Genomic DNA, 25768 nt, shown 5'->3' with positions numbered 1-25768 from the left:
AAGGAGATTTAACCCTGGAGGAAAAACAAACTGTGTGAGTTTTATGTCACAGGAAGTAAAGGAACAGGAACAACATGACCTGACAAAGAATGAATTTTGTGAGGAGCAAGGAGAATGTGATGATGATGTGAGCCAGGCTGGTGACCAATGATCAAGTGTGCTACTTCTCCTGTCCTGACCACCCATCCTGATGGGATAGAGCACAAGTCATGGGTCTGGAGGGGTGGAGGAAGCCATGAAACAGGAGAATAATATCCATCTGTGAAAGGACAGGTTAATGAAAATGTACATTTGGTACAGAGATGGTTCAAGGATGTAGTTTGGGTTGTATGTGTGGGTAAGAAGGGATTCCAGTAATGAGAAATACAGTGGAACAGTTGGAAGATAAATATGTTATGTAGGATCTAAACAAATGGTATGGAATTAAGAGTGAAGACTGTACTGAGTTTGCTGAGCTGTAGCTCATTTTTTCTTAGCAGCCCCCAGTGCTTTCCATACATAGTTAGACAGGTATGATAACATGCAATTGTTTTGGCTACTGCTGAGCAGTGCTGACACAGCATCAAGCACTGTCTCCAACATTCTCCACTCCTCCATCAAGGGGCTGAGAGGTGGCAAGATCCTAAGATGGGGCACAACCAAGCCAGCTGGTCCAACTTAACCAAAGGGATATTCCATATCATATAACATCAGCTCAGACATGAAAGCTAAGTGAGAGAGGAGGAATGAGAGAGGAGGAGGACATTTGTTATTTCACAGTGTTTGCCTTCTGGAGCAACTGCTACATGCACTGAAGCCCTGCTTCCTGGGAAGTGGCTGAATGTTGCTCACCAAGGGTAAGTAGAGATTAATTTTTTCCCCTTTGCTTATGTGCACAAGCTTTTGCTATTGCTTTAGTAAACTGCCTTATCTCAAACATGGAAGTTGTTTTCTGTGTTATTTTTCTCTCCCCTGTCCTGCAGGGAAGGGGAGTAATAGAGCAGTTTGGTGTGCACCTGGAACCCATTACACACACTTTTCTACTAGTGGTACTTTGAAGAAGATAACAGTGATGAGATAGGCTTCAACATTTGAGATAATTTGCCTTCAGAGTATGAAACCCTGTGAATAGGACAGAAGGCTCTGCCCTGTCAGCCCAGTATGTTCAGACAGACTGGTATGTCTGGTTCCCTCTTGATTCAAGCCCTAAGCCCCACAAAACCTTAAATTCCCTCCCAAATCTCTCCCACCATAGCCCTTAGGTCTTGTAGAGATGGCAGGCCTTTGAGGTCACCATTGCACAACATATTCACAGTTACCTGACATTTTGGGTAGGGTTCCACCTCTCTGATGGTAGCTCTCCACTTTGTGGGTCATCTACAGGTGGGTGAAGAATTGAAATACATACATCTCCATTCTGCAAGACAGGAAAAAGCACTGAGAATAGCTTGGCTGGAGGCTGAGGCCTGATGACTCAAATCCACCACTCAGACTGTCTTCTGATCAGTTTAACCTTATTGATATGAACATCCAAGTGCTAGCAAAAACCAACAAGGGCTGGAAATGGTTCTGAATTCTTCCAAGGGCTAGCCTGCAAACTGGCAAAAAACCCAATATAAAATCAAGAGGTTTAAAGAATGTACTGAAGTAAGCAAAAATAGTAATAATGTAACATAAAACTAGATTGGTCCCCAGATACCAAGTAGTACTGTCACAGTGACATAAGGTTTAATCACAGGAGACCCCACGTAGGGTTGAAGAAAATCTGTGTTCCCACTGGTAGCTTGAGCTAGCTACAGGAAATTTTTGAATTGAAGGGTTTAATCACCATCTACTAGCTCAGGTATGAAAACATTATGCCTCCCAGGACACAAGGACCTTGAACAGATGGTGTGGGGCAGGCTTACACAGCTCCCCTAGGACACAGCTGTTCAAAATACCAGATGAAAAAGCAGGAGATGCTTTCTGAAGGTTTCACAGAAAATCCCTTTCAGCATGCAAAAGGAAGAATATTCTGGCAGCATATGGAAGCCATACATCCACATAATCCTCAATATATGTTCTACTCACCAGTCTTATGGCCTGAATATAGATTTAAAGCTCTATAATGCCTATTTAGGAAAGCTGTCAACCCAATTCTCCATCAGCAACAGCACTCTGACACAACTGCTTTGCAGGAGGGCTGGAGCAGTATCCACCCCAGCTGAATATCCTCCACTGAGGCAGACTCCAGGGACTCCCCAGTGCCCTACTGCAGGATGGGGTGAAGGTGCAGATGAGGCCTGAGGCTGGCCAGCAGATATTGGCCTCTCCAGGCCCCATGGGCTTTGCTGCCAGCTGTGGGGCAGCATTCATGCTGTCCCTTGTCACTCCTGCTGTCCCAGTCCAGGGCACAGACTGATGACAGGATCACTCTGTTCAGGACTCCAGCTGGAAACTTCCCACACACCTGGTCTCACATCCTTCCAACACTGCTCAGAGCACAGAGCAGGGCTGCTCACAGCAACAGCATCTGTGCCTTTGAGCCCAGGCCAGTGATCACAGCTACAGACAGCAGCAGCTCACCTGGGGGGTTGTGATCTGTACCCAGATTTCAGCAGTGCACTATTCATGCCAGGTATGCTAATCTAGCAGGCCCTTGTCACTTTGAAGCAGGTTTTAGTCAAGAACACAGCAAGGCAGCACCTGGAGCTGCTGAATTCCAAAGCACATACTTAGATTGCTGGAACAGTTTGCTTTAAGAAGGCAGTTTCCCTTTTAGGGCCCCAACAGGCTTGTGAAATCTTGAACTTTTTTTAGGATCACTCCAAGCTGAAGTTAACTTTATTAATAAAAGATTACGCTCAGTCTACTCTGCTATCACTAGTAATTTCCATTAGTTTTTCCTTTAAGCTTTTCCTGGAAGAATGCAATGCTAGTGGCCAGAGGAAGTATCTCAGCACTTGGGAAAAGTTCCTGAAGCAATCAGATCAGCAGCATGGGGACAAGCAGATATTTGGCAAAATGAAGATAGAGGGAAGCAACGATGTGAGAAGTTTTTGTCTTGCCACAATCAGTGTTACATGTTTGGCAACTGCATTGCATTAAGCGTCTGGAGGGGTAAAGATTTAATGGGGCCTGATGAGGTCAGCACAAAGTTCTAGAGATCAGGAGAGTCAGGGGCCAAGCCTTTCCCTACATGCATTTTTGAAAGACATAAACAAGGAGAATGGCATAGTTTTTTGCCATTGAGGTACATCCTCCATTTCTATCAGGACTGAGAACTGTTATGTCATAAAAATAAAGAGCAAGTGAATGCAATTTTACCAAAGTTCAGTGAGATGACCCAAGTAAACCAGAGATGAAAAAACCACACATTGCTCAAGTCTCATTGCTCAGAACTGGAATGTCAGCCTCAGCCTCTCCATCTGGTCCTACCAGCAGATTCTGTAAACCGCTACTTTCTTTCATCTTCCTTGCACTAAGAGGGTTTTTTTGCCCCCCTCCTCCTGAAAACCCTCAAACATCAAATACTTTGCTGAGATAGTCTCAGTTTCATCTGAAGTTACCCCAGTGTCTCATCTTCATTGCTTAAATGTTTCCAAAACAGCCTGCAAGCTGCTTCAGATACTCTCAGCTACAAGAAATACTCCTATAAACACAAAGCACAAAGCTGAAAGCTTGTGTATTTGAAGAGCAAACCCAAAATACACACATCAAGTTTTGGGTTAGTTCCTCCTGCTGCCTTCAGCTGTTTCTAGTCAATTTTTCATCTTTCTCACCAGGACAGGGAGAGGGCCTTTCCAAGGCTTGTTTTCGTACATTTCATTTTGGGAGCCATTTGCCACTCACCTCCTGCATGAGGATTTCCAGATTCAGAATCAATACCCACAGTATGTGTCTGCAATTATCTGAAGATTTCAAAGTTGTCTTTACTTATAGAACAAAATTCCCTGTAACTGAAATAGACCCTTAAAGAAAAACATCATCCTTGGCTACAGGAAAGATCCTCTGCCAAGTACAAAACCCACATCAGAAAACGGTCAGAAAACTGATGTGAGGATGTCCCTGGACTTGGGCAATTCCCTGGATCAGTTAATAATTAAAGTGGGTTAGTATTCTGTTCTGCACTGAAGTTTGGCAAGGTTTCTAGACATTTATTACTAAGCCATCAGTGCACTTCTCACCATTTGAAGCACACCTATTCCAAGCTGGGCATTTGGCAGCAAGAACTTATCAGAAGGGACTTTCCAAGCCCAAGACATCAACTGAGGGCTTTATTTGTTCATGGGATGGAAGAGAATGACATTCCAGTTTTCAGGTGGGTTCAAAGGAAGTCTGCAAAACCTTTCTTAAGAAAACCTGTGATAAGGTGAGAGACCTGCAGCAAAAGGAACATTTTGAAATTCTTTAGCTCCCAAGAATTGCCTCTGAGCAATAGCTCCCAAAACTATAGAGGCAGTGCTTCTTAGCAGGTTGACATTCTTCTAGGATACCCAAAAGTTCAGCTAAGATTTGGCTGACCTCCACTAAAAGTTAAGTTTTGAATCAAAACAGGCCTTCAGCCTTCAAATACAGCTCTGTGGAAGTGAGTGATATTGAACCAATTGCCTCTATATGGAATCATTCCTCTCCCAGACCTGCTGTTGTTCTGTTGTGATCCAATTGCTGACAGTCCACAGCCTTGGCTACCCTCTGAAAGTAACCCATACACATACTGAGTTTAAGGAAGCACAAAGCTCTCTCACACACCCCAGAAAAAGATTTTTAAAAAACACCTTACCTCATAAATGTTGGGGTGCCACATTTTGGTCAGGAATCTGAAGGTAGGTGGTGAATATGGATAGTCAATAGGAAATTTAATGTGAGCCTGAAAAAAAGCAGAATTTTTTAGCTATGAAACAGAGCAAAAAAGACCAACAACCAATAACTACAGTGAAAAGATTGGGGGAAAAATTCATTAAGGCTACTAAATTGCCCATTTAATAAACCAGTGCCCAAGTGGCCCTACAGTGTAACTCTCTGCAATTTCTTATAAGCAAAACACTAACTGAACAAGAAAAGTCAAAACACCTGGGCTGGTAATGCTCAGAAGACAAGCCAAAACGCATTTACTATATCCTAACTCAAGAAGCACTATTCAACAGCTGTTGTTAAACAGGGTGAAATATACTGGAAAAGTTTTAAATCAAGAGAGCACTGCTCTCTTTCTGAGTTCAAAAGCAGACTAAAAAATGTTTACTAAGCTGAATAGACCTGTTTTATATTTGCCTGTACAAATATTTAAAATTACTCTTCCCATAATGAAAAAAAAAAAAGTTACATAACTTGCTCTAGTTATTTTGTCTTTCTTTGAAAGTTAAGCTGGTCCATCCACCTGTGTTTCTAATATTACATGTTTTGCCACCACAGGCATTTCTGAAGTCTCAACATCATCAGTGTGTGTTTAATAAATGAGTGCACCTTGAGGAATATTGATGGGCAATGACAGCAAACATCTTGCAGTGGTCAACAACCATCTGTGGGGCACAGCTTCTTCAGTCGAGTCAGTTGTGGGAAGGCTGCAGAGATCCTAGCACTGGAAATTAACTTCTCTGTGCTGGCCTGCTGTTCACAGCAGTCTGAATATGGACTGATCAAGTGTCCAAAACACTTCTCTCTGGAAGGTGGACTTGCACACTGCTTGCTGCACTGTGGAGCACAAACCCTTTCCTTGGAACTGCTCAACTCATTAAAAAGTCCTACTGTCAGCCCAGCAAGGGATCTCCAGAGAAGCATCTGCTGGTCCTTCACACACAGCCAGCTTCATTTGCAACAGAAAATGCAACAAGGGATCCCAAAAGCAAGATTCATATTTATCACGGTTTGAGACAAATTTAGGAGGAAACCTAGTCACCCTAGAACAACGTGGTAAGAGCAGAATTCCAGGTCACCCTCCTCCACTTAAGTACCTAAGCATGCCCCTTCCTCAACATGAGAAACTTTGGAAAGTTTTATTCCATAGTACACAGAAGCAGACAACCAAAACAAATGGATTACAGAACTGTTAATTACCTGGCCACAGTTTTACTTATCAGCACACAGCTTTGCCCAAATGTTATGGGGTCAGAGTGTCAGATAGTCAAGAAAATAAAGTTTTCTATTCACCTTTATGAAAGAAATTCACCAGTTCACATGGCCTTATGGTCTGTAGATGCCTACTCATGACTGTGTGTGGGCATGTTACAGCAGCACTGAGTCCTCACCCCGCAGTCATTTGTCACAGCACACACGCAGCCAAGAGATTTATGATCCACTTAAACAATCCCACAGTTTAAGGCCAGTTGCATGAATGCCGTTGCTCCAAGAGCAGTGAGTGAATGGCTCTTGTCACCACACACTGCTGCAACAAGGACATGCCTGGGCCCACAACATGCTGCACTGTGAGCAGAGCAGAGATCTACCCAGGCAGGGCACGTTCACTCCAACTCAAGTGCTTGCATCATGTAGCTGCAGACTCCTCCAGACACTGGGGTTTTCCCAAGAAAGCCCATTCCTGTGTTTACACTCAGTTTTGGAGATTTAAGACACAAAACAGCAAAAGGACATTAAAAATGCAAGAGACAACAAAACTCAGGGTTGAGCTACCTACAAGATGTCTTAGCAAAATCTGTCTTCTACACAGCCACAGCTTCCAGGTGACCAAAACAAAAAGCATTGTGCCAGCAGATTACCAGCACTGCTATGCTTACAGCCCATATAGATGCTCAAGGAGTGCAGGTCTCATTCCTCCCAGTAAAACCCCTCTGCTTTCAAATTGTCTAACCCCGAGGGTTTGTCTCAGCAAGACCACTCCAGAAGCTGAGCCTGAGGCACCAGTATGTCCCTGTACGTGATGCAGACTCACACAGATGCTGTAGATCCTGGAAAACTGTTCCAAATTTCTAAATCCTGTTTGACAAATACAGTTCTTTATTAGAGAAGGACTACCTGCCTACAATAACTATCACTATGGAATGCAGTGTTGTATCACATGAAGGATTATCTTGAGCTCTGGGAACAGAAAACACAACTGGAGAAATAAGAGAAATCTTTCTTTCCACATGCAGGCAGCTAGGAACCTAGCTTCCCTGTAATACATCACATACTTAGAGAAAGCACTCACATTACATGGTGATCAGCTATTTCTAACTAGTCTGTGCTCTTTAGCACATGGAGGTTCTGTGCTAGAACATAAAGCAAGTAAGGCTTCTCTACAAACCTGATTTCAGAGTCAAAAGCCCCAAAACAGAAAACCTTGAATTACAGGCAGGAATTTTTCCCAAACAAAAAGAGCACCACTGTCAAGTCCCCATGGTGAGATCATCCAGAATTTGAAAGTGAAACCAAACACTTTTCCAGGCCATTACAAACAGGTCTGAGAGAATTACCTCATCTCTTCTGCAAGAGAAACCATGGAAAGTTACGTAAACCTACTCTGCTCTCACTGAATGCTATTTGAGTTTCTGTGTGGGTTAAGCAAGCCAAGAATTTCCAAGACAAGCTGCAAGACTGCCTGCAAAATGCAGCAACAGCCACAATTAGAGGTCATTTTTCCCCCACTGAAAGCCTGATTCTAAACATGTTAAAAAAAAAAAAGACCAAATTAAGCAATCAACCTAATTTTAAGTAGAGCTCACAGAATAGTTTTTCCCTACAATTTCACTGTTATAAGGCAAAAAAATCTGTTAAACTCAGCCAGGCTGCTAGGTACTTGAGAGTGGCAGAGTTTTCAGGGAGCTTGTTGTTAGCTCAGTTACAGCCACACAAACTAATTTAGGAGGACTAAATATGCAGCTCAGTTTCCCCCTGCGAGTTCCAAACAGTTACTGCATTCACCAAGTCCCTGACTCCTCAAACTGAGCTTAAATAGAACAGATAATAATCCTGTTTTGGTGCTGATTTTAGCCAGCTGCATGCCATGGCTCCTTGACATTACTAAAGATACTCAATAGATAGAAACATGAAGACCAGTCACAATCAATCCTCCCTTCCCCAGTTTGCAACTAGTCATGATTATAGTCTGTAGAAAAATAATAAACTCTTCTAAGAAGTCCAGCCTGACAGAAGATACAGCCCTTTAGAGACATTTACAGCTACCACAAAAACTTCAACTTCTAAATTACACCGTAGCACGTATTTTAAGAATATTGCTACCGTCATAGTCACTTTGTTTCCTATTTTACTGCTTCCCTGCATCTTCAACGGAGACTGCACTTCAGGTTTGTTAATCTTCTTTAAGTTGGATAAGACAAACGCACAGGTTCTGCTATGTATGCCAGAAAAATACACAGCCTCACTACATCTAATGTGACTGAAAATTATTCACTGATTCAGTCACTACGAATAACTATTACAGCAACTTTGTTTCTTGAGATCTTGCCACGTACTTGACTCAACACTTAAACTTGCGTCGCAACCACTCCAAGCACTCCAGGCTTGGGGCAGAGAGGCTGGAAAGCTGCCTGCCAGGAAAGGACCTAGGGGAGCTGGTTGACAATGGCTGAACACGAGCCAGCATGTGCCCAAGTGGCCAAGCATCCTGGTCTGGGTCTGCAATAGCGAGGCCAATGGGACTAACACAGGCAAGACTCCCTCCCAGCCTCAGTCCTTGTTCCAGCCTAGCTCTAAGTGACACTTCAGGAGTCTGACGCTGGTTTTTTACAGCCATTTCAAGCTGACAAAACTGAGACCCCAGATTTTTAGGCAGAAAGGGAAGGAATGTTGAATCCATCCTATGTACCCAGTGCAGACAGGCCACGCAGGAAGCACAAACATTTCCTGGAAAGCCACCAGGATCACAACTGATCTGATTAGAGGATAATGGGGAACATCAGCAGCTTTTACAACGGCCAGCAAAAATTGCAGCTGCTTGGTGTTCCTGGAAGTGCCATTTAGAGATTACTTTCATTTCAAAACATGGCAAGCTTAATGCCAGCCCTTCTAAAACTCTGCATTAGTGATGGCAAGGACTTTTAGCAAATTGTATTTCAGATCAGATACAAAGGAAGTGGTTTGAGTTTTGGAATTATTTTGCTGTTATTTGTAATTATCTGCTACAGCCAGCCCACAGATAAGCTCCTATTGACTCTGTGCAGGTACTACTAAGGTCTCTTACAGATCACCCATCTGCCCTGGCAGACTTGCAGATAGCACAAGGACTCACTTTCCTTCTTAAGGGGCACAACCAGGCTCCCCACTGTGCTCCTGCTGACTGCTCCACACACTGAACATGAACAGGAACTACAGGCCACCACCAGGTTAAGTGGTTGTATCTATTCCCACAAAATGCCTTTTCCTGCTGCTGGTGCATCACACATTATACAATTCATTTAACGGAATCTCCTCTTCCACATTAGGCCTGGATTAGTGCATGCAGTATTAAACACTATGTACTGGAAAGCATGTTCAGTAGAGGTCAGCAGTCAGTACCAGCAGCCAGTTTCTCACAGCAGTGAGGTTTAAAGCACCTCCAGTAAAGTATCATCCAGCTCACAACAAGTGAAACAGCATTACAGCCATCCCATTGCACTGTCAGCTATTTGGTGAGGTAAAATGTAGGGCCAACACAGCTCTTTCAGCTCCATTTGTGACTTACGGCCTAAGCAATTTCTTGTGGTAGAGCTGGGTGCTAGCCTGGTATTTCAAACCCGGTTATTGCTTCATTTCCCAGCAACACTGTATCAGTGTTTATTGCCATCTGTTGTGCTTCAGAGAATAGGAGGAGCACATCTCTGATCTAAGATGAGTGACCAGACCATTCAAGTCTTGTGAGTCCTGAAAACTCCCTTGGTGCTGCAGTGGCCATATGAACAGTAACAGCAGAAAAGCCCTTATACCCCACATTACCTGCGCTGTTTCATAAGGAATTTAAATCACAAAGATCTGAATGTGCAGAATGAACTAGATGTCATGAGAAGAACATGAAGCATCTAAACATAAAAGAAGATAGAGCCAAAATTCAGCAGAGCAATGATGAGTCAAGAAGTAAGGCTAGCTTACACAATCAGAGACTGGTTTGACAGGCACCAGCCCATTCTTGTTTGACACTAAATCATATCTTGTACACATTTCCTAATTTAGTTATCTGGGGCACTACTAAATCTGTTGTTCTCAATGGAAGACTTCCTCTGGTACAAACTAGATTTCCTTTTACCAGAATGTCTTTTAACAGTAAGATGTTATTAAATATTTATCTGCAACATTCATAAAGCTGAGATTGTTGGCAAGTCATCCAACCTGAACCAAAGCAGGTAAAGGGGCAGATTACACGAGCACTACCTACACTCAGCTAACAACTGCCAGGTCAATTTCCACTGCTTTGGTTGTGAGTTTGACTTTTCATGATGTTACAGAAAATGCTATCTTTCAACCAGTGAAGGAGATGCAGCATTTAGCAAGAGATATTGAGTTGGAAACAGTGGCATCGTGAAACAACAAAGTATTTATTCTATAACCTGCCCATTTTCACTCAGCTTTTGCTCTTGTCTGCTGTGTCATCACTTCAAAGGCCATTAACAGCAGCTAGGTAAGACACACCACCAAACAATTACTTGATCCTCTTTCACAGGCCTAGCTGTTGGTTCAACACCTTCACTGAGCTTTGACACAGGGACCAAACAATAAAACAATTTCAGATTCCCATGAGAGAAAGCTGATGTCATATTGAGGTTTATGTATTTTCCCAGGAATTCCCATGTTGAAATATTACAAGATTTCACCCTCAATTTAACCTTTACTCCAAGATCAGGCCTGATTTTAGGAGACAAAAAGATGAAGATGGACTATATCAGACTGTGACAGGCCATATGTTAGGAGGTTTCTGCCATGGCTGAAGGCTTCGTGTAGAGATTGTGCTGTTGGATCTGATTCCTTCAGGCTGCCCACAGACTGTACACAGGCTTGAGATTGGGGTCACTGTGTGTGGGCTGTGCAGAAAGGCTACTCTGTGTGACTATTTTCCAGGCAGAAACAGATGACTCAGTGCTTATTTAGATCTGCACAAACACGATGATGTCTTCATTTAGACAAAATAGGAAGAATAACTCCAAATGTGTGAAACTTAATTTTCCCTGTGCAGCCTGATATTTTCTGAAGGAGCCAGAGATACTTAGGGACACCACATTTACAGTTTAAACCAAATCATGCATCTCCCATTAGGTCTTTGCTTCAGAGTAGAAGCTGGGACTTGAAATACCCTACTGTACATATAACTGAGCATGCTGTTACCTGAAATGGTAAAGCCATCACACAAGCATAACTATTCTAGAAACAGTTTCTGTCCACCTCAGATAATGCAATTTTCCATCTTTTCCATTTCCGAAAACAATTAGTTTTGCTGGAGCAGTGGCGGGAATATTTGAGAGTGTTTATACAAAGTATCATGGTACATTACCGGCATCTCTGGCATCATGTGTGGAAGTCCTCCAATTACATACGTAGAGGGTTGTTATTTTGGGCACCTCTCTCTCCTTGCCAGGCTTCAAGGTCCAAAAAACTGTCTCTTTTAGTAAGAATTGAATTAGTTTATGATATCTTCAATATTTTGTTCAATCTCACATTTTGGAATTTAACTTTACTGGGTGAGTAATTAATGTTTTCTTGAAGCAGATTTACACAGGCACATCTGTGAAAAGGCTGACTGTGAGACAGAATGAAATACTTGAGATTTATCCCGGTAATTTATCAGTGGGATTGACTGACAGTGGGATTAAGGGCACCCTCAGTAAATTCACTGATGACACCGAGCTCTGTAGTGCAATCATGCTCTGGAAGGAAGGGATGCCACCTGGAGAGACCTGGACAGGCTGGAGAGATGGGACTCTGCAAACCTCATAATGTTCAACAAAGCAAAGTGTGAGGTCCTACACCTGGATTGTGGCACACCCACAGAGAAGTGGGTGATTGAAAGCAGCCTGGCAGAGAAGCCCTGGGGGTGATGGTTGATGCGTAACTCAATGTGAGCTGGCAGTGAGCACTCGCAGCCCAGAAAGCCAAATGTATCCTGGGATAAATCCAAAGAAGTGGGGCCAACAGGTCAAGGGTCGTCATTCTCCCCTCCACTCTTGTGACATCCCACTTGGATTACTGCATACTGTTCTGGTGACCCCAGCACAGAGAATGACATGGAAGTGCTGGAGCAAGTCCAGAGAAGGTCACAAAGTTGCAGAGAACTGGAGCAGCTCTCCTCTGCAGACAGGCTGAGAAAGTTGGGGCTGTTCAGCCTGGCAAAGAGAAGGTTCTATGGAAGCCCCACAGGAAATCTCCAAGATCTGAAGGGGCCTATATGGAAGCTGGAGACAGACTCATCATCAGGAACTATAGATGGGACAAAGAGTAATGGGCACAAACTGAAAGAGGGGAAATTGAGGTTGGATATTAGGAGAAGATTCTTTACTGTGAGGGTGGCGAGACACTGGCACAGGTTGCCCAGAAATCTGTAGATGCCCCATCCCTGCAAATATTCAAGGCCAGGCTGGATAAGGTTTTGAATAACCTGGTTTAGTGGGAGGTGTCCCTGCCACAGCAGGGGGGTTGGGATTGGATTATCTTTAAGGTCCCTCCCAAACTCTCAAGGTTCTGTGATTATTCACTGCCAAAACACATCCCAATTTTCAATAATGCTGGACAGAGTGTCTGTGAACTCACCTATTCATTCCAACTTTGCATCTTTACCGAAACACAGCAGATTGTTTTTATGCTCTGTGAAGCAAGCCATAACATTTGTATCTGCTGAGTGAAGAAATGTCTAAGCTAGCTCAATGTGAGAACACCCTTTCCTTCAGCCTATTTTTACTATTTTTAGCCAATTCCTTAAACAAGTACCATTCATGAGTCAGTGAATGACTAACTGCCTTGATTCTCTTCCTATGCAAGCCAGGCTGGATGCAAGAGGAAAGCTCTTCTCAAGGGACAGCCCATCACATGTTCTGCTAAAAACACAGGGCAGGTCTTGATGCAGTCACCTCTTTCATAAGCAGCAAGGGGAAAGGCATATTTATAGCATTTTAAGCGTAAACCCTAGCACTGTGCTGCAGTGTTACACAACTTTGCCTTTCCCAGCATGGCAGGCAGCAGCTCCCTGATGAGATTTCTTGAGCTGGCATACCAGCAGCCTTTCTTTAAGAGACACAGGCATCTGGAAGGTGAATGGCAGCACTCAGGAACTGCAGTTGAAACCTTATCTATGCTGGCTGCCATGCAGAATCCAGCTAGGCACTCTAGCAGCCTTGTCACTTGTTTTTCAGCCACTGCATTACTGATCACAAGCTCTCCTGCCCGGAGCTGGACACAGGCAGTAAATCTAGGCAGACTGAGCAACAGCAAGCAAGTATGCTGGACTGTATTGCTTCCAAGCAAGCAGCTAAATCAGCAGCACCATCTCCTAGTGTGGAGACCCAATCAGCAATGTGTTAGTGTAGATGCATAACCCTACAGTCACACAACTGTATTACGCATAGCCCCACCCAGTGTACCACCCATGTGAAAAGTGTCTCTGATCCTGCACAAGCGAAGTCTGATACGTGTCCACCAGCTGGCTCCTGCCCAGCATCCCCCAGCTCACTGCAGGAGCCAGCATTGTGTCAGAAGGTATTTGCTAGCAAGAAGCTTATATCTGAGACACAAAGGCAAATTTTCACATTACCACATGAGGCACCTGTCAGCTTCATCATTATGGGCTCCTCCGACCAGACCAAATATAAAGTTTTATCTTGGATAAATGCATTAGCTGATACACAGACATCCCTTGCTCCACAGGCTATTCTTTCTACAGTAACAGGTTTTGGGTGGACTTTTTTAGCTAGTGAGGAACCAAATTTAAGAGGCATTCAGCATTCTATCATTCTTCACATCTTTTCACCCCTGCCTTGTGCTTCAGAGGATTTGGAGGTCACAGCATTCAACCAGTATTACTTTACTATGGATATACAAGAGAAAAGTACAACACTGAAGTGAAGGCTAGCATTAATATTTCTACCTATGTTCAAACTAGCCGCCATGTCAATTACTAATACAACATCCAGATAAAACCAGAAACCTCACTTTGCTGAAAAATCTCCTGAAAGAGCCAGCAAAAGGGAGCAATGCAGGTTGAGTCATCTGCAGTGCAGCATAATTTAAGGTATCATTTATACTTATAAAAGCAGAACTACTGCAGTCAAACAAGCTTGGTACAAGAATACACAGCCCTGAAATTCAAGCTTGAATTTAATTAATTTGAACTATTAAGTTCGAAGGTATACCAGGTGAGAGTAGCAGTCAGGAAGAACCACTTAAGCCTACCACAGGTTAAGAGGATTAAGGTCAAGGCAAAAAATTAATGAGGCGCATGTAACATGAGAATAGAGGAAAGGGATCTTATCACTTGGATGAAGAAGGATGGAACTTGTAGGAAAGTCAAAGGAAAGTTGTACAACTGTGGGACTAAAAGCAACCCTTAAAGTAGCTTTCATATTATGCACTATTTCTGCCCATACAAAGAAAGGATCTGAAGGAAAATTAGAACTCATTTCATTTTTCTTCCTGTATTTAAGCATGTCATAGATATTGCTCTTGATTCAAAGTGTCATATATGACTTAACTTTAGAAGAAATTTGTGTGACAAATTTTGGCTGCCATAACAGCAAAGATAAGACAAGATCTATGGTAGGTCTACAGTCTGCTCCTAGTAAGAACTGGAATGCTGCTGAAAAAAAGCCCCCAAACCCAACAATGGGGAAAAAAGCAGGCCAGTCTAAGGTGAGCAACAAGATGAACTGCAATATCAGGCTGACAGCAAAAGCCCTTGCAAGAGGTGCTGCATTTATAAATATTTGTAGGAACAGGTGATATCTCAAGAAAAAAAAAAAGAGTACTTCCAGACAAAACAAATTTTCTATTGTGAGACATCATTTTCTACTTAGACTCTTCGGATATCTACCTTCTTATCATTCTCAGATAACTTATTTTTCAGCTCTGCTTTTTAAAGTCTTAAATGTTTGCCTGAATGCTAGAGACAGACAAAATATGACCTCCCAAAGCATTTGCATGTGCATGCCAGTAGCCACATAGCAACTTTGTGTGTTGAAGCCTCCTCAGAAAGAAGGCATGTTGCCTTCCTGCAAAGACTCATCTAAAAGCTCCTCCACTTTCTCAATAACAACATCATCATATGCAATTATCTGTGATACAGAGACCACTTATAGGAATGCACACTGTGTCTGACAGCTCAAGTGCAGTGCTCCAGCATGCTTCCACACTCAGAAAATGCAGCATCCATACAGTCAGTTTGGAAAGTGGGTTCTCTTATTCCATCCAGAGAAAAATTATACCACACATCTTCAAAAAACTAACACTGAGCACTAGACTTGAAAGTGTATGGAATAAGCCAAGACTACCAAATCCTAAGACTGGCAAGAACAGACAATTTATCCATCTTTATATGCTGGACAATCCCATGATGATACTCTTTCCTGTGTGATCAGATTAATTCTTGAAAACTTAAGTCTTCGTGCTGTTAGGCTGTTAGGTAAGACACAGTGTACCTGATACACTCTATCAAATTACAATGCAGTAAAATAAGCATTTTGCAGCAAAAGTCATCAGTGTTTTATAAGTACAGCCCTGTCATGATAAACCTACCCCAGTTACACAATGAAGCCTGCAAACCATAAAATAATCTGTGCTGGTAATTAAAGTCTTATCTACACTAGGATAAAATATGTTCATGTTAAAAGGAAATTATTTACCCTCACTGACCATTAAGTATTTTGTGACTGTTTTTCCCACCTACTAGCAAGTAACACAAGCTTCTCAGTGCTGATGCTTTAAGGTTCATCAGTAGTTAATACCCAGTAACTATTTCAAACAGACGATTTGAATTCAGCCACAGTAGCAAGAGAATGGCTGTATTTTGATATTAAAAAAAATATTAAAATTCACTGCTTGTAAAGAGGTGTTACAGTGACAGATTCAAACATCTGCATGCTACTTAGAGCATAAGCTGCTTCCTGCCACAGAAATGAATCCAAAGCATGACTTGGAGGAGCCTCTAGTGGTGATAAAGTAGACGTGATTATAAATTAGCAGATGCTCAAGGACAAGAGCCCTGCTGGCATTCATAAAGCCTACAGATACACAACTCCCAGTTAAGTTACCAGCGATGTGACCTGCAAGCCACACACACACGCTTGGGACCAAGCAGGATGTTTTCAGTAGTGCTCTACATACAAGTTTTACCTTGCCTTGATTCAATAGGGGAACCACACAGCTTGCTTCTTGATCTTTTCAGTTTGTAGGCAACATTTAGTGCAAAAACTGAACAGAAGGATATCCTAACAACTCATTTAATCTCTTTCAGACTAATATTTTTTTCAGGGAAGCAGATACAACATCCTGTGGCAATTATTTCTACAGTTTTAACTACATACTGTGTAAAACATCCACTTTCATTTTGACTTGCTCAGTAGTTCCATTTAATGCACATTCATTCTTAAATTAGGCAAGACAGTAAACCGTCATCCTCTCTTGACTTTTTTTAGCGTAATGCATGGCTTTATAATCCCTAATTGTACCCCTCCTAAGTCATTACTTCAAGAACTTAGAGTTTCCTAGAATGGGGAGCAGTGCTGCTACCAGTTTTCTCCAATAAGTTAGACCAACACAGGCAGACTGCTATTTTAAAGTAAACAGTGTCTATGCACATAAAAGGCAAGGATGTGTAAGCCTTGCACTGCAGAAACACATCCTTCAAGCAACTTTACAGTGACATTAGAGCAGTATCTTCCACAGGTAACAGCAATGGAGAATGTTTTGTTGTTGTAAAAGGACTTTCCAGAGCATGAACTTTGATAATATCAGCTGGAAGCAGTTCTGTTTGAACTCCATTGGCAAGTCCAGCAGGTGTCATTAACTGTGGAGTTTCTCCAATCTTGTGACCTCTTGCAGCCACATTGATGTGGCACATAACTGGAAAGGTGCTTTCACTCCTTCAGGAGGCCCTGTAACATTATCCTTTTTGGTAAGCACTAATACTGATGCAACGCTTCCTTTAGCCTAGCACGAAAGAAAATCAAAACACCACATTTGGTGATTTGGCTGCATTGACTCACATACCATTTAGGTTCCAGTACAAGCCCTTAAAGAACTGGAGCATCTGGCACCAAGCACTGAATGAAACAGCCAGCTTTTGTTTGTAGTTACAAGGTTCAGATGCTGAAAATGTTAATGCTGTTTCAGCACTTTGCAACAACAATTGCAGGCTAGACGCTGTCAAAGTACTTCAGAGGTTTGCTTTTTAGCAGCTGAAAGATTCGTCTGGCAACCACAGGTCTCTATCTTCCCTACAGTCCTGATCTGCAAAGTAGGCTTTCCCCCAAATCAAATAATGAATAGAATTGGTGCTGATTTTTATTTTCTCAAATACTATCAAAAGTTATACAACTGTTTGCAGAGTAACTTCAAAGCCTTCTACACATGATCAATATGTTTATAGTAACTGCCAATTGTCAGGGCTTGTTTTAGAAGGTCTGGATATAATGAAATAAAAAGAGTACAGCCTTTGAGGTATCCTGTGCCTAGAAAACAATATATTAAATAGTAAGCAGTATTTAAATTATAAATATAGGAAAGTATGTTGCTATGTTACACCTCTGGATGAAAATTATACTGCAAAATGACTGAGGACATAAAGAATTTCTTTACACTTATGTCGCTTACAAAGCTGTACTTTTACATGGTTAGAGTCTTACTTCTGCATGGAACTAATTTCCTGGGGAAAAAAACAGTTCTGCAGATGCTACCATGGAACAAGCATACAATGATGTGCATTTAAGAGCTCTGTATGTCTTGGCAGATTTTGGGGGAGATCACAGCATTGGCTGGGATGGGAGAGCACCACACGGTGACCAACAGGAGTCAACTGTTTTCCTGTAGCTGGTTTATGCTGCTCTGAGCTGCTTTTCTCTACAAGAACAGCTACAGGGTGGAAATTTTTGCCTAAGAAAAGCTTTATGCTATGAGTTTTTAGTTTTAGAAGTATCTAGCCATACAAGGGGCAATACCAGCACACAACAGCTCACAAAAAAATCGCAGGTTATGCACCCATGTCATACTACAAAGAGTTTTGAGAAACACATGGGGGGAGTACCTGAAACGCAAGGGTCGTGGAGTGAGGGAAAACTGTATGAACTCATTCCAAGCAGCCTGTCAGAAAAATCAACCACAAAGATCCTTTTGTTCCTATTCTTGGACATCCAGTATTATTTACTAGAGCTGCTGCTCAGTCCCTCCTATCCCACCTTGGCCCAGTTTTTATTGCCTCCAAGGAAAAGCATTTTCAGATGAGTAAAACTGTCTCCATCAGACACTGCAACAGCAGTGACCTTAAGTGGCACTGACAACAGTCTGAGGAGTAAAATATCAGATCCAAGGGTCTTCTTTGCAGTACTGAAAGGGTTATGCATTTCCAGATCCAGACAATTTGCCTCCACATCCCTCCAGTCCTGAACTGGTCCTGTGAAAAAGTTTATCCACCTTAGGAGCAGCCCCATTGATTCCTAAAAAGTACACTAAAGTATGGTGTTGGGTGACCATGCACTCACAAAACCACTCTCAAGGTAGACCTCAGCATATCATCACAAATTTTATGCATCAGGCACACCAACAGCTCAGCCAAGCAGCACAACTGTCTCTGAAGATCTCTGCACATCTGACCTTTAACATTACACTTGCCTGCTCAGCGTTGCACTGTTCTATAGCCAATATTGATGGATTTGGTGCAACACAGAGTATCCTGCAGATGTCTGAAACTACTTGGATTTTTAACTGTTCCACTGGAAGCAGAGGATCACACCATACTACCAACAAGCTCACTTTTTATAAAGGCAAACACCCAAAACATAGTAACTGTTACACTTTAAGATACAAAGTGGTTCCCTGACACGGCAGCATTTTTTCCTATGCGCCAAACCCATGGACAAGGAACATCTCCAGTGCCCATTTTAAAGTTCGCACAAGTACGGTATTTAATTAAAATAATCACACTGCTCTTATGGACATATGTCTTGGAGTATAATAACAAAACCAACCCCCCCCCCCCCCGTGTTTCTTTTCTTACAAAACACTTCCGTGCACCTGAACACATCCAGAAGCAATGCTTATGTATCAATAGGAACATCTTACTACAAAGATGCTTTGCAGGAGCAGCAGAGCTCTCCTCCCCTGCACAGCAATACTAAGCAATCACACAATGATGAGAGAATCCCTTTTAACTCCCACTTTGCACCCACTTATCAGAACAGTCATGAATACCTACTCTAATAGGACTACAGAGTTTTTTAGAAAATTATCACTTGGCATCAATTAGGTCAGCAGAATGTGGTGCTTTCTGAAACCTCCTGGAGAAGGAGACAGCACATTTATCACTGTCATGTGAATTTAGGAGGGGAAATCAAAGCCATTACCATCCCAGGAAGTAGCAGAACTCACATATAGTATTTATGGCATCAATTATTTATGTTTTCACTTCAACTCCAATTTAGAAACAGAGGAAGTGAAAAAAAATTCTCAGTGGGGATCCTAAGCAGCGTACCTTTAGCTACATATTTCTTTATGCGCAGTCTCCTCCCTTCTTAGCCACAATGCTGCTGAATGACTTTAAAGTTTATTAACTTCAGTCCATTATCACTATCACCAACATTAAATATATGTGTTCAAACCAAACCAGGCTTATCAGTAGGGTAAGGATCTGTCGCTCAAACAGCCTGCAATTCTAGACACCCAACAGGGTTTCAAATTACCATGCTATACTTTGAGGTTTAGAGAAGTTATCCTCTCCATCCCAAGGAATTACCATTACAAATAGGAAGAGATTTCCTAAAAATTCCTGTTACAGAAACTATGCAAGTTTTGTTCTGAGGGTTACCATTCAGTATTCACTATGTCAAAAGAAAAGCTCTAAAAAAGATTGCTTTCCAAGGGACTTTTTGATATTTGAAGTGCTCAGGTCAGCTTGCCAACTTTCAGCACCAGTATAACAAGTAAGAAATCATTTAACTCATTTAGGTATTAAAAAAAATATCAGAAGGCTTACCAAGTTATCCCCTATCTCATTTTAAGACAGGCATTGACATTAATATGCTGCAGTGCCAAGAATCCTTAACCTTCCTAACAGGGTACTTGAGAGCTACACAAGTAGATGCCCTGCACCTACTAGAGAAAGCAGAGGGAAACCTTGCAGATAAAGACCCTTGCCTTTGACTGCATCACCAGCTTTCAGCTTCATATGTGACAAAATAAATTACATCATGTTGATTTTGCTAATCCATTCCAAATATGGTGTGCTTCAAACAAACCTGCAATGTAAGTTGTCTAGACAACACTGACAAGCCAGTCAATGAGTCCAAGAGCAAAAGGGGAACAACATCTAATCTGTTCATGACTTTTGCTCTGGTATCCCAGGAAACCAGCTGCAGCTGCTTGGTTCAAGTTGTGTACTATGGCAAAAATGTCTGCAATCCCACTCTAATAACCAGCATTTTCACAACTGCTAAGCAATGTCTGCATGGCAGAGCAGCAGTTCCTCTATAGAATCTGGAGCATGAACTGCACATGCAGAAGCACAGTATGTCTGGGGACCCAGGGCACTCCCATCTCAGTAATGTTTTTACTAGGTCATCAGACCCTGCTTACCACACACGATTTACAGAGACATCAGTATAAAACCCACCTCACTTACGCACAAAGTACAGGAGTAAGCAATATCACAAGGTAAATGATCATTCAGTTCACTTCCATGGAACCACCTTGCCACCCCTTTGTGATCTAACTCAAGAAAACTTCCTTAATTTCATTAACACATTTACCCTGTCCTGAAAATGTAAACAAAAAGCATCAGATTGATTGCTTTCTACATGGTAGTTTAATTATTTTCTGCCTGGTAGTACTTGTAATTTCAATGTCTTGACAGCTATTAGACTTCAGCAACTGACCTATTTGATCATTAACTTGGTCTTAATCACCTAGAATAATGTAAAATCCTAATTTATTTTAGGTACTATGTGTGCCATTTTAGTCTGTCACTTCCCAGCCTTGAAGCACTTAGCTGTCTGTACAGCAAGGATTCAGAGAAGACACCAAACCAACTACCCACACTCCAGAAGTCAGCATTTAAGACTCCTGGATTCCTCTCAGAGGTTGGTTTCAGAGAGACATATTTATCCCAGTATTATTTCTTTATGTGTTACACAGTTCAACTGGTACTTCTCAAACTGTCATAATGCTAAATAAAAAAAGGCTGTGGGAAAATTAACATATATAAGGTTAACTGAGAACTGTCTTCCTGCTAACATGAAAGATCAGGAGTACTAAGCTATACTCTTTTAGTCAAAACACTCTGCAGAGACCCCAGGTGAGCCTCTGGTGTCTTTCTCAGGCAGACAGGCTGCCACTCTGCATTCAGCATCTCATCTGCATTTGCTACTAACTCTTTGCACAAATGCCTGTATTAATTTACAGTGGATGATCAAACCATATTTAAAGCCTTTCTTTTGTTGTTCTTTTCCTCCCCATCAAAACACATATAGCAAGTTCAGCTGCCTTAAGTATTTTATTAAAACCTACCAGGCAGTATCAAGGACAAAACCAGTGGACTGAGCAGACAGAAGCAATTGTGATCTAGTACATAAATCAGTATTGGAAAGGACAATACATTAAAATATGACAGTTTGATTCAAATATCAACTGTTTGGAAGTAAACTCATATTAGTGCCAAAGTCCAATCTGGAGATTCTTTCAAGCTCATTTTCCATGCAGTAAGCTTCACTGTGCTGTAGCATTGTTGTCCCAAAGTAGTTTCTTTCACCCACTGTGCAAGAGGCTGATCCCCACATAGAGTTGAGGTATTTGATTTATTTACAGTTCTGCACAGAAATGGGGGCTGGTGTACAGCAACTATCAAAATCTTTATTTATATATTTTACCAAATGAAGGCATTAATGCTCACTGGCTACAAGTTACAGAGTTCCCTCATTAGTTAGTATTCTATCTTCTATTAGTTACATTACTCCCTTACTTCTCAGAGCACACAGACTAATAAAAGCAATTCTCTTCTTTTGAGTCAGTTGGTTCCTTGGGCTAGGGGTCCATGAGTTGGTGGTCCTAATCTTCCCCTGCCAGAATTACTTTATATGCAGTTGGAGTTCATTCCTCATTTATTGACTTTATTGGTTTCTTCCTTATCTTGGGAGTTGTGCCAAATGTCCTTGTGGCTGGTAAACTCTGTATTCTTTGTGCCCACTATCAGTGGTACATCCTGCTTCCCAAGCTTTATTAATCTCCCCCCAGGACTGAGAAAATGGAAGCATGTCAAGCTCTAAACCTTAATTAAGGCCATTCTACCGACAAATAATGTATTTTTCTAACACCTGGATATCAGCGTGAAGAGCCTGTCAACAGTGAGAAGGCACTTTGGACGAACAAAAAATGCTACAGTGAGCTCATTAAAGCACTGAGAAAGCTCAAGGGGTACTAGATGTTGAGCACAGGTGAAAATTAGTTGTAAAAGGACATTAAAGATGCAGTTCGGACGTCTCAGATGAGCAGGGAGACTTCAATTCCAAGAAGGTACTGCAAAGAGGAAGCAGCATCCTTGTAAACTTTATTGTTACAGTTGTCCAGCATGGTAGAAACTATCCACTCTACTACCTCATAAATGTCTATGGAACTAACTTCAAATTACCTCTAAAATCCTGAGCTTGTGTTTGGTTTTTTCTCACTAGTGAAGATGCCCTCCTTTCCCACCTGTGTTTGAACATCAGGTATGTTCTCAGTATCAATCTTGCTCACTACCTCCATGCTTTCTCTGCACCACCACACTCATTTGGAGCAGCAGTCATGAGGATGCTCATGAGCACAGTTGTGCCTTTACACAAGCAGCTGCAGCACAGCAGCTGCTGAGGGAAACAGCAATGCACTGGGAGCTCAATGCCAAAACACTCCCAGAGCTTGTTTAGATTTACAGCATTTTAAACAAGTGAGGTCTAACAGGCTACCAGTTAACACACCCAGCAGGACAGCTCAGGGTCCCAAACAAGCACCACAGTCAGTGTGTTGTCAAATCCAGACAACAGCAGCCATTGGAATTACTATGTCAAACAGACTATTAACAACCAGTTGAATGATGACAGTGTGGGCAGCATTGTCATCGGCATTTGAACACCACAAAATCTGAAGTGTATAAACTGTTGTTTCCCATCTCTTATACTCAACTGGATCTGATAAATCTTCAGTAGTACTGCTTAAAAACAACTTAGCATCCAAACTAGCTCTAAGCAAGAAGAAAAAAACAAAGTGGTGCAAGTCACAACAGAGGTTCCTCCTCCCACCCCTCCTGGCACTACTGTGCAGCCAGATAACAAACTAGCCAGAACGTCCCTAACTTTTAATTTAAATGGTTTATTCTGGAAGAAGACACTCTTTAGACCTTAATTTAGATAGGTAAGTGTCAACAGTTCAGATAGTACAACATAAAGACCAACCACCAAGGTTGAATCTTTCAGCAAGTGTGGGATTGCATGCACAGGAAAAAAATCCCAACCAGGAGCCTTTGGTTACTGCTGAAATCCTCCACAAATGACTGTGTTGCCTTTCCTAGCAGAAGACTCATGAGGCATTTCTGTAAACTATCTGCTGTGGCTTTAGGTGTTAAATACTCTGCTGATAATCTGAATACTCCATACATGCATGCACACATATACTCTATTAGTACTTCTCTCCTTTGGGAAGACAAAATAGAGTCAGGGTTTTCCTTCCCATTCTAACACTCAATATCTTGGTGTGTAGGTGTAGGGCAGGGGAATGGCAGAAGGGAAAAATAATCTAAACAAGTTAAATTAGTGACCTGCTTGCTTGCTTGGTGATAAAGACAGCCAAGCCAATAATTTTTGGCCAGACTTCATGATCACCTGATTTATAATGCACATTTTAGAATTACAGCCTCATCAGCACATATACCTCTCTGGAGCACGTCATTAACATACCACATTTGACTTTTTTCGAAGAGCAGAATAAGCAAGCACTCACCAGAAGCCACTCTTACAGAGCCCAGTTTCAGCAAAAATCATGTGTCACCACCCTTCAGAGTATGCAGGACTTTCAAGAGGGCTCCAATTTACTTCTATTTGCATACAACAAACTGTACAGTAACCATCATTTCTGCAGCTCTTTAGGAGTCACAAACCCCTTATTGTATTTGTGGGCTGGATTAATTTTGCAGGTTCAAGAGCCCGCAGCAAGTCACAGCCTCATCACAGTAGATGTGATACACGCAGTAACACATTGTACCATTAAAATATGCCAACAGCACTGGCTGCCTCCTGTAAGAAGAGATGAGTTTCAAAACATTCTCCTTCAGTCTCATTATACAGAAGTTAGCCTCATTTGAGTAGTACACTGTCTGCTGCTCAAGTTACTCTGCAATATTTTCAGTTAGCCTCTTCCCAAGCAGGCATCATTCAAAGCATGTATCAATGTACAAAAGCAGAAAAAGAAGACTCTGATGCTGAAACTAACACTAGACCACTACTTACAAAGATGATATTAAAAAAAGAAAACAAAACAAAAATCCCCCATCACACCAAAGAAAACCAACCAAAAACCATTGAGTCAATTTAGACTTTGTAGGACAAAATACTTTCTCCTGGTGCCAAAATGGCCCTTGTGCTAAGTGCAGACATACTGGCAGCTTTGCAGATCCAGTGTATTTTATAGCTTCAATGTGTTTTAAAACAAGTACCTGGAAGACATATACACAATTAACTTTTGTTTAGTGTTGCTCAGTGAAGTCATGTCATCTTTTCAACATAGAAAGCCTGCAGAGACACCAAGGCTGAACTCTGTGGCTGTCTATAGTCCGTATCAACAGGGGTATAGACAAGTTGGGACAGCAATTCAGGTTCAAGAGTCCTGATCCTTCTCAGAGGAAAAAACTGAGGAGTTGGATACTGGGGAAGTGACCTCAGGAGTATCCTAACAATGACTTATGCACAACTTCCTTCATGTTTGCTGCAGTGCTGTCCACCTTTTCAGGGTACTAAGTCTATGGACATCAGATCTCATACTTCTCATACAGACATAACTACTGCAGCCACCAGGATTAAAATGCTGTGATTCTCCTATCAGCATGAAAAAAAAAAAGAATTCTCAGCAAATCGAACGCAGAGTAACTCACACCATGCACTAAGCTGTGCGTGCTGCAGAGCTCACATTCCCTGTACAGCCACTTCTGCACTGGGCATTGCAGCCTGTATTGTATCAGGGTTTATGCTTCTGTTCCAATCTCTAAAATAAACATACCAGGCAGCGTATCTAATTATATCTAAGGCAACACATAGCTCATTCGTTTCTTTACTGTGAGCAGTTAGCTTTAAACACAGCTATTACAATATCAGATTAATGACCATGGAAGCCTGCATCACTAGTTCATTACCCTTACAGTCCAGAAGCTTAACACAAAAAGCCACAACAGCAAGATTTTCAATTTGCAAATTAAACACTTACTGATCTGACATTCTTGTACATGTTATCATAGGACATTGAAATTGCTTCCAGTGTGAATTGCTGTCTTTAAAAATCACAGCTTCATCCACGAGACAACTGACTACAGCAAACTAATGAGAAAATTTCACCAGAAAAAGAATTGTAAAAAAGTTAGCCAATGGCAAAGTGTTTATAAGAGTGGAGAGTGGACCTTTAAGTAATTTTCCTGTTGTAGTAAGAGATTTTCTGCCACAAATACATTACTAGGCACTGGGCA

General features: G+C 41.8%; 1 protein-coding gene across 1 annotated transcript in view; it reads right to left on the bottom strand.

The window, feature by feature from the left end:
• Positions 1-25768, bottom strand: part of UBE2R2 (ubiquitin conjugating enzyme E2 R2) — a 51909-nt gene that overhangs the window by 7523 nt on the left and 18618 nt on the right. Inside the window, exons 2-3 of the mRNA XM_066569257.1 lie at positions 4742-4828; positions 1299-1396 (exon numbers count right to left, since the gene is read on the bottom strand). Of these exons, the coding sequence (XP_066425354.1) occupies positions 1299-1396; positions 4742-4828 (185 nt within the window). The remainder of the gene's footprint in view (positions 1-1298; positions 1397-4741; positions 4829-25768) is intronic.

Source organism: Molothrus aeneus, chromosome Z (assembly GCF_037042795.1).
Source record: "Molothrus aeneus isolate 106 chromosome Z, BPBGC_Maene_1.0, whole genome shotgun sequence".
In the NCBI taxonomy this organism is placed as follows: domain Eukaryota; kingdom Metazoa; phylum Chordata; class Aves; order Passeriformes; family Icteridae; genus Molothrus; species Molothrus aeneus.
Note: the sequence above shows the minus strand (reverse complement) of the source record. Positions and strands in the feature narration are given on the sequence as shown.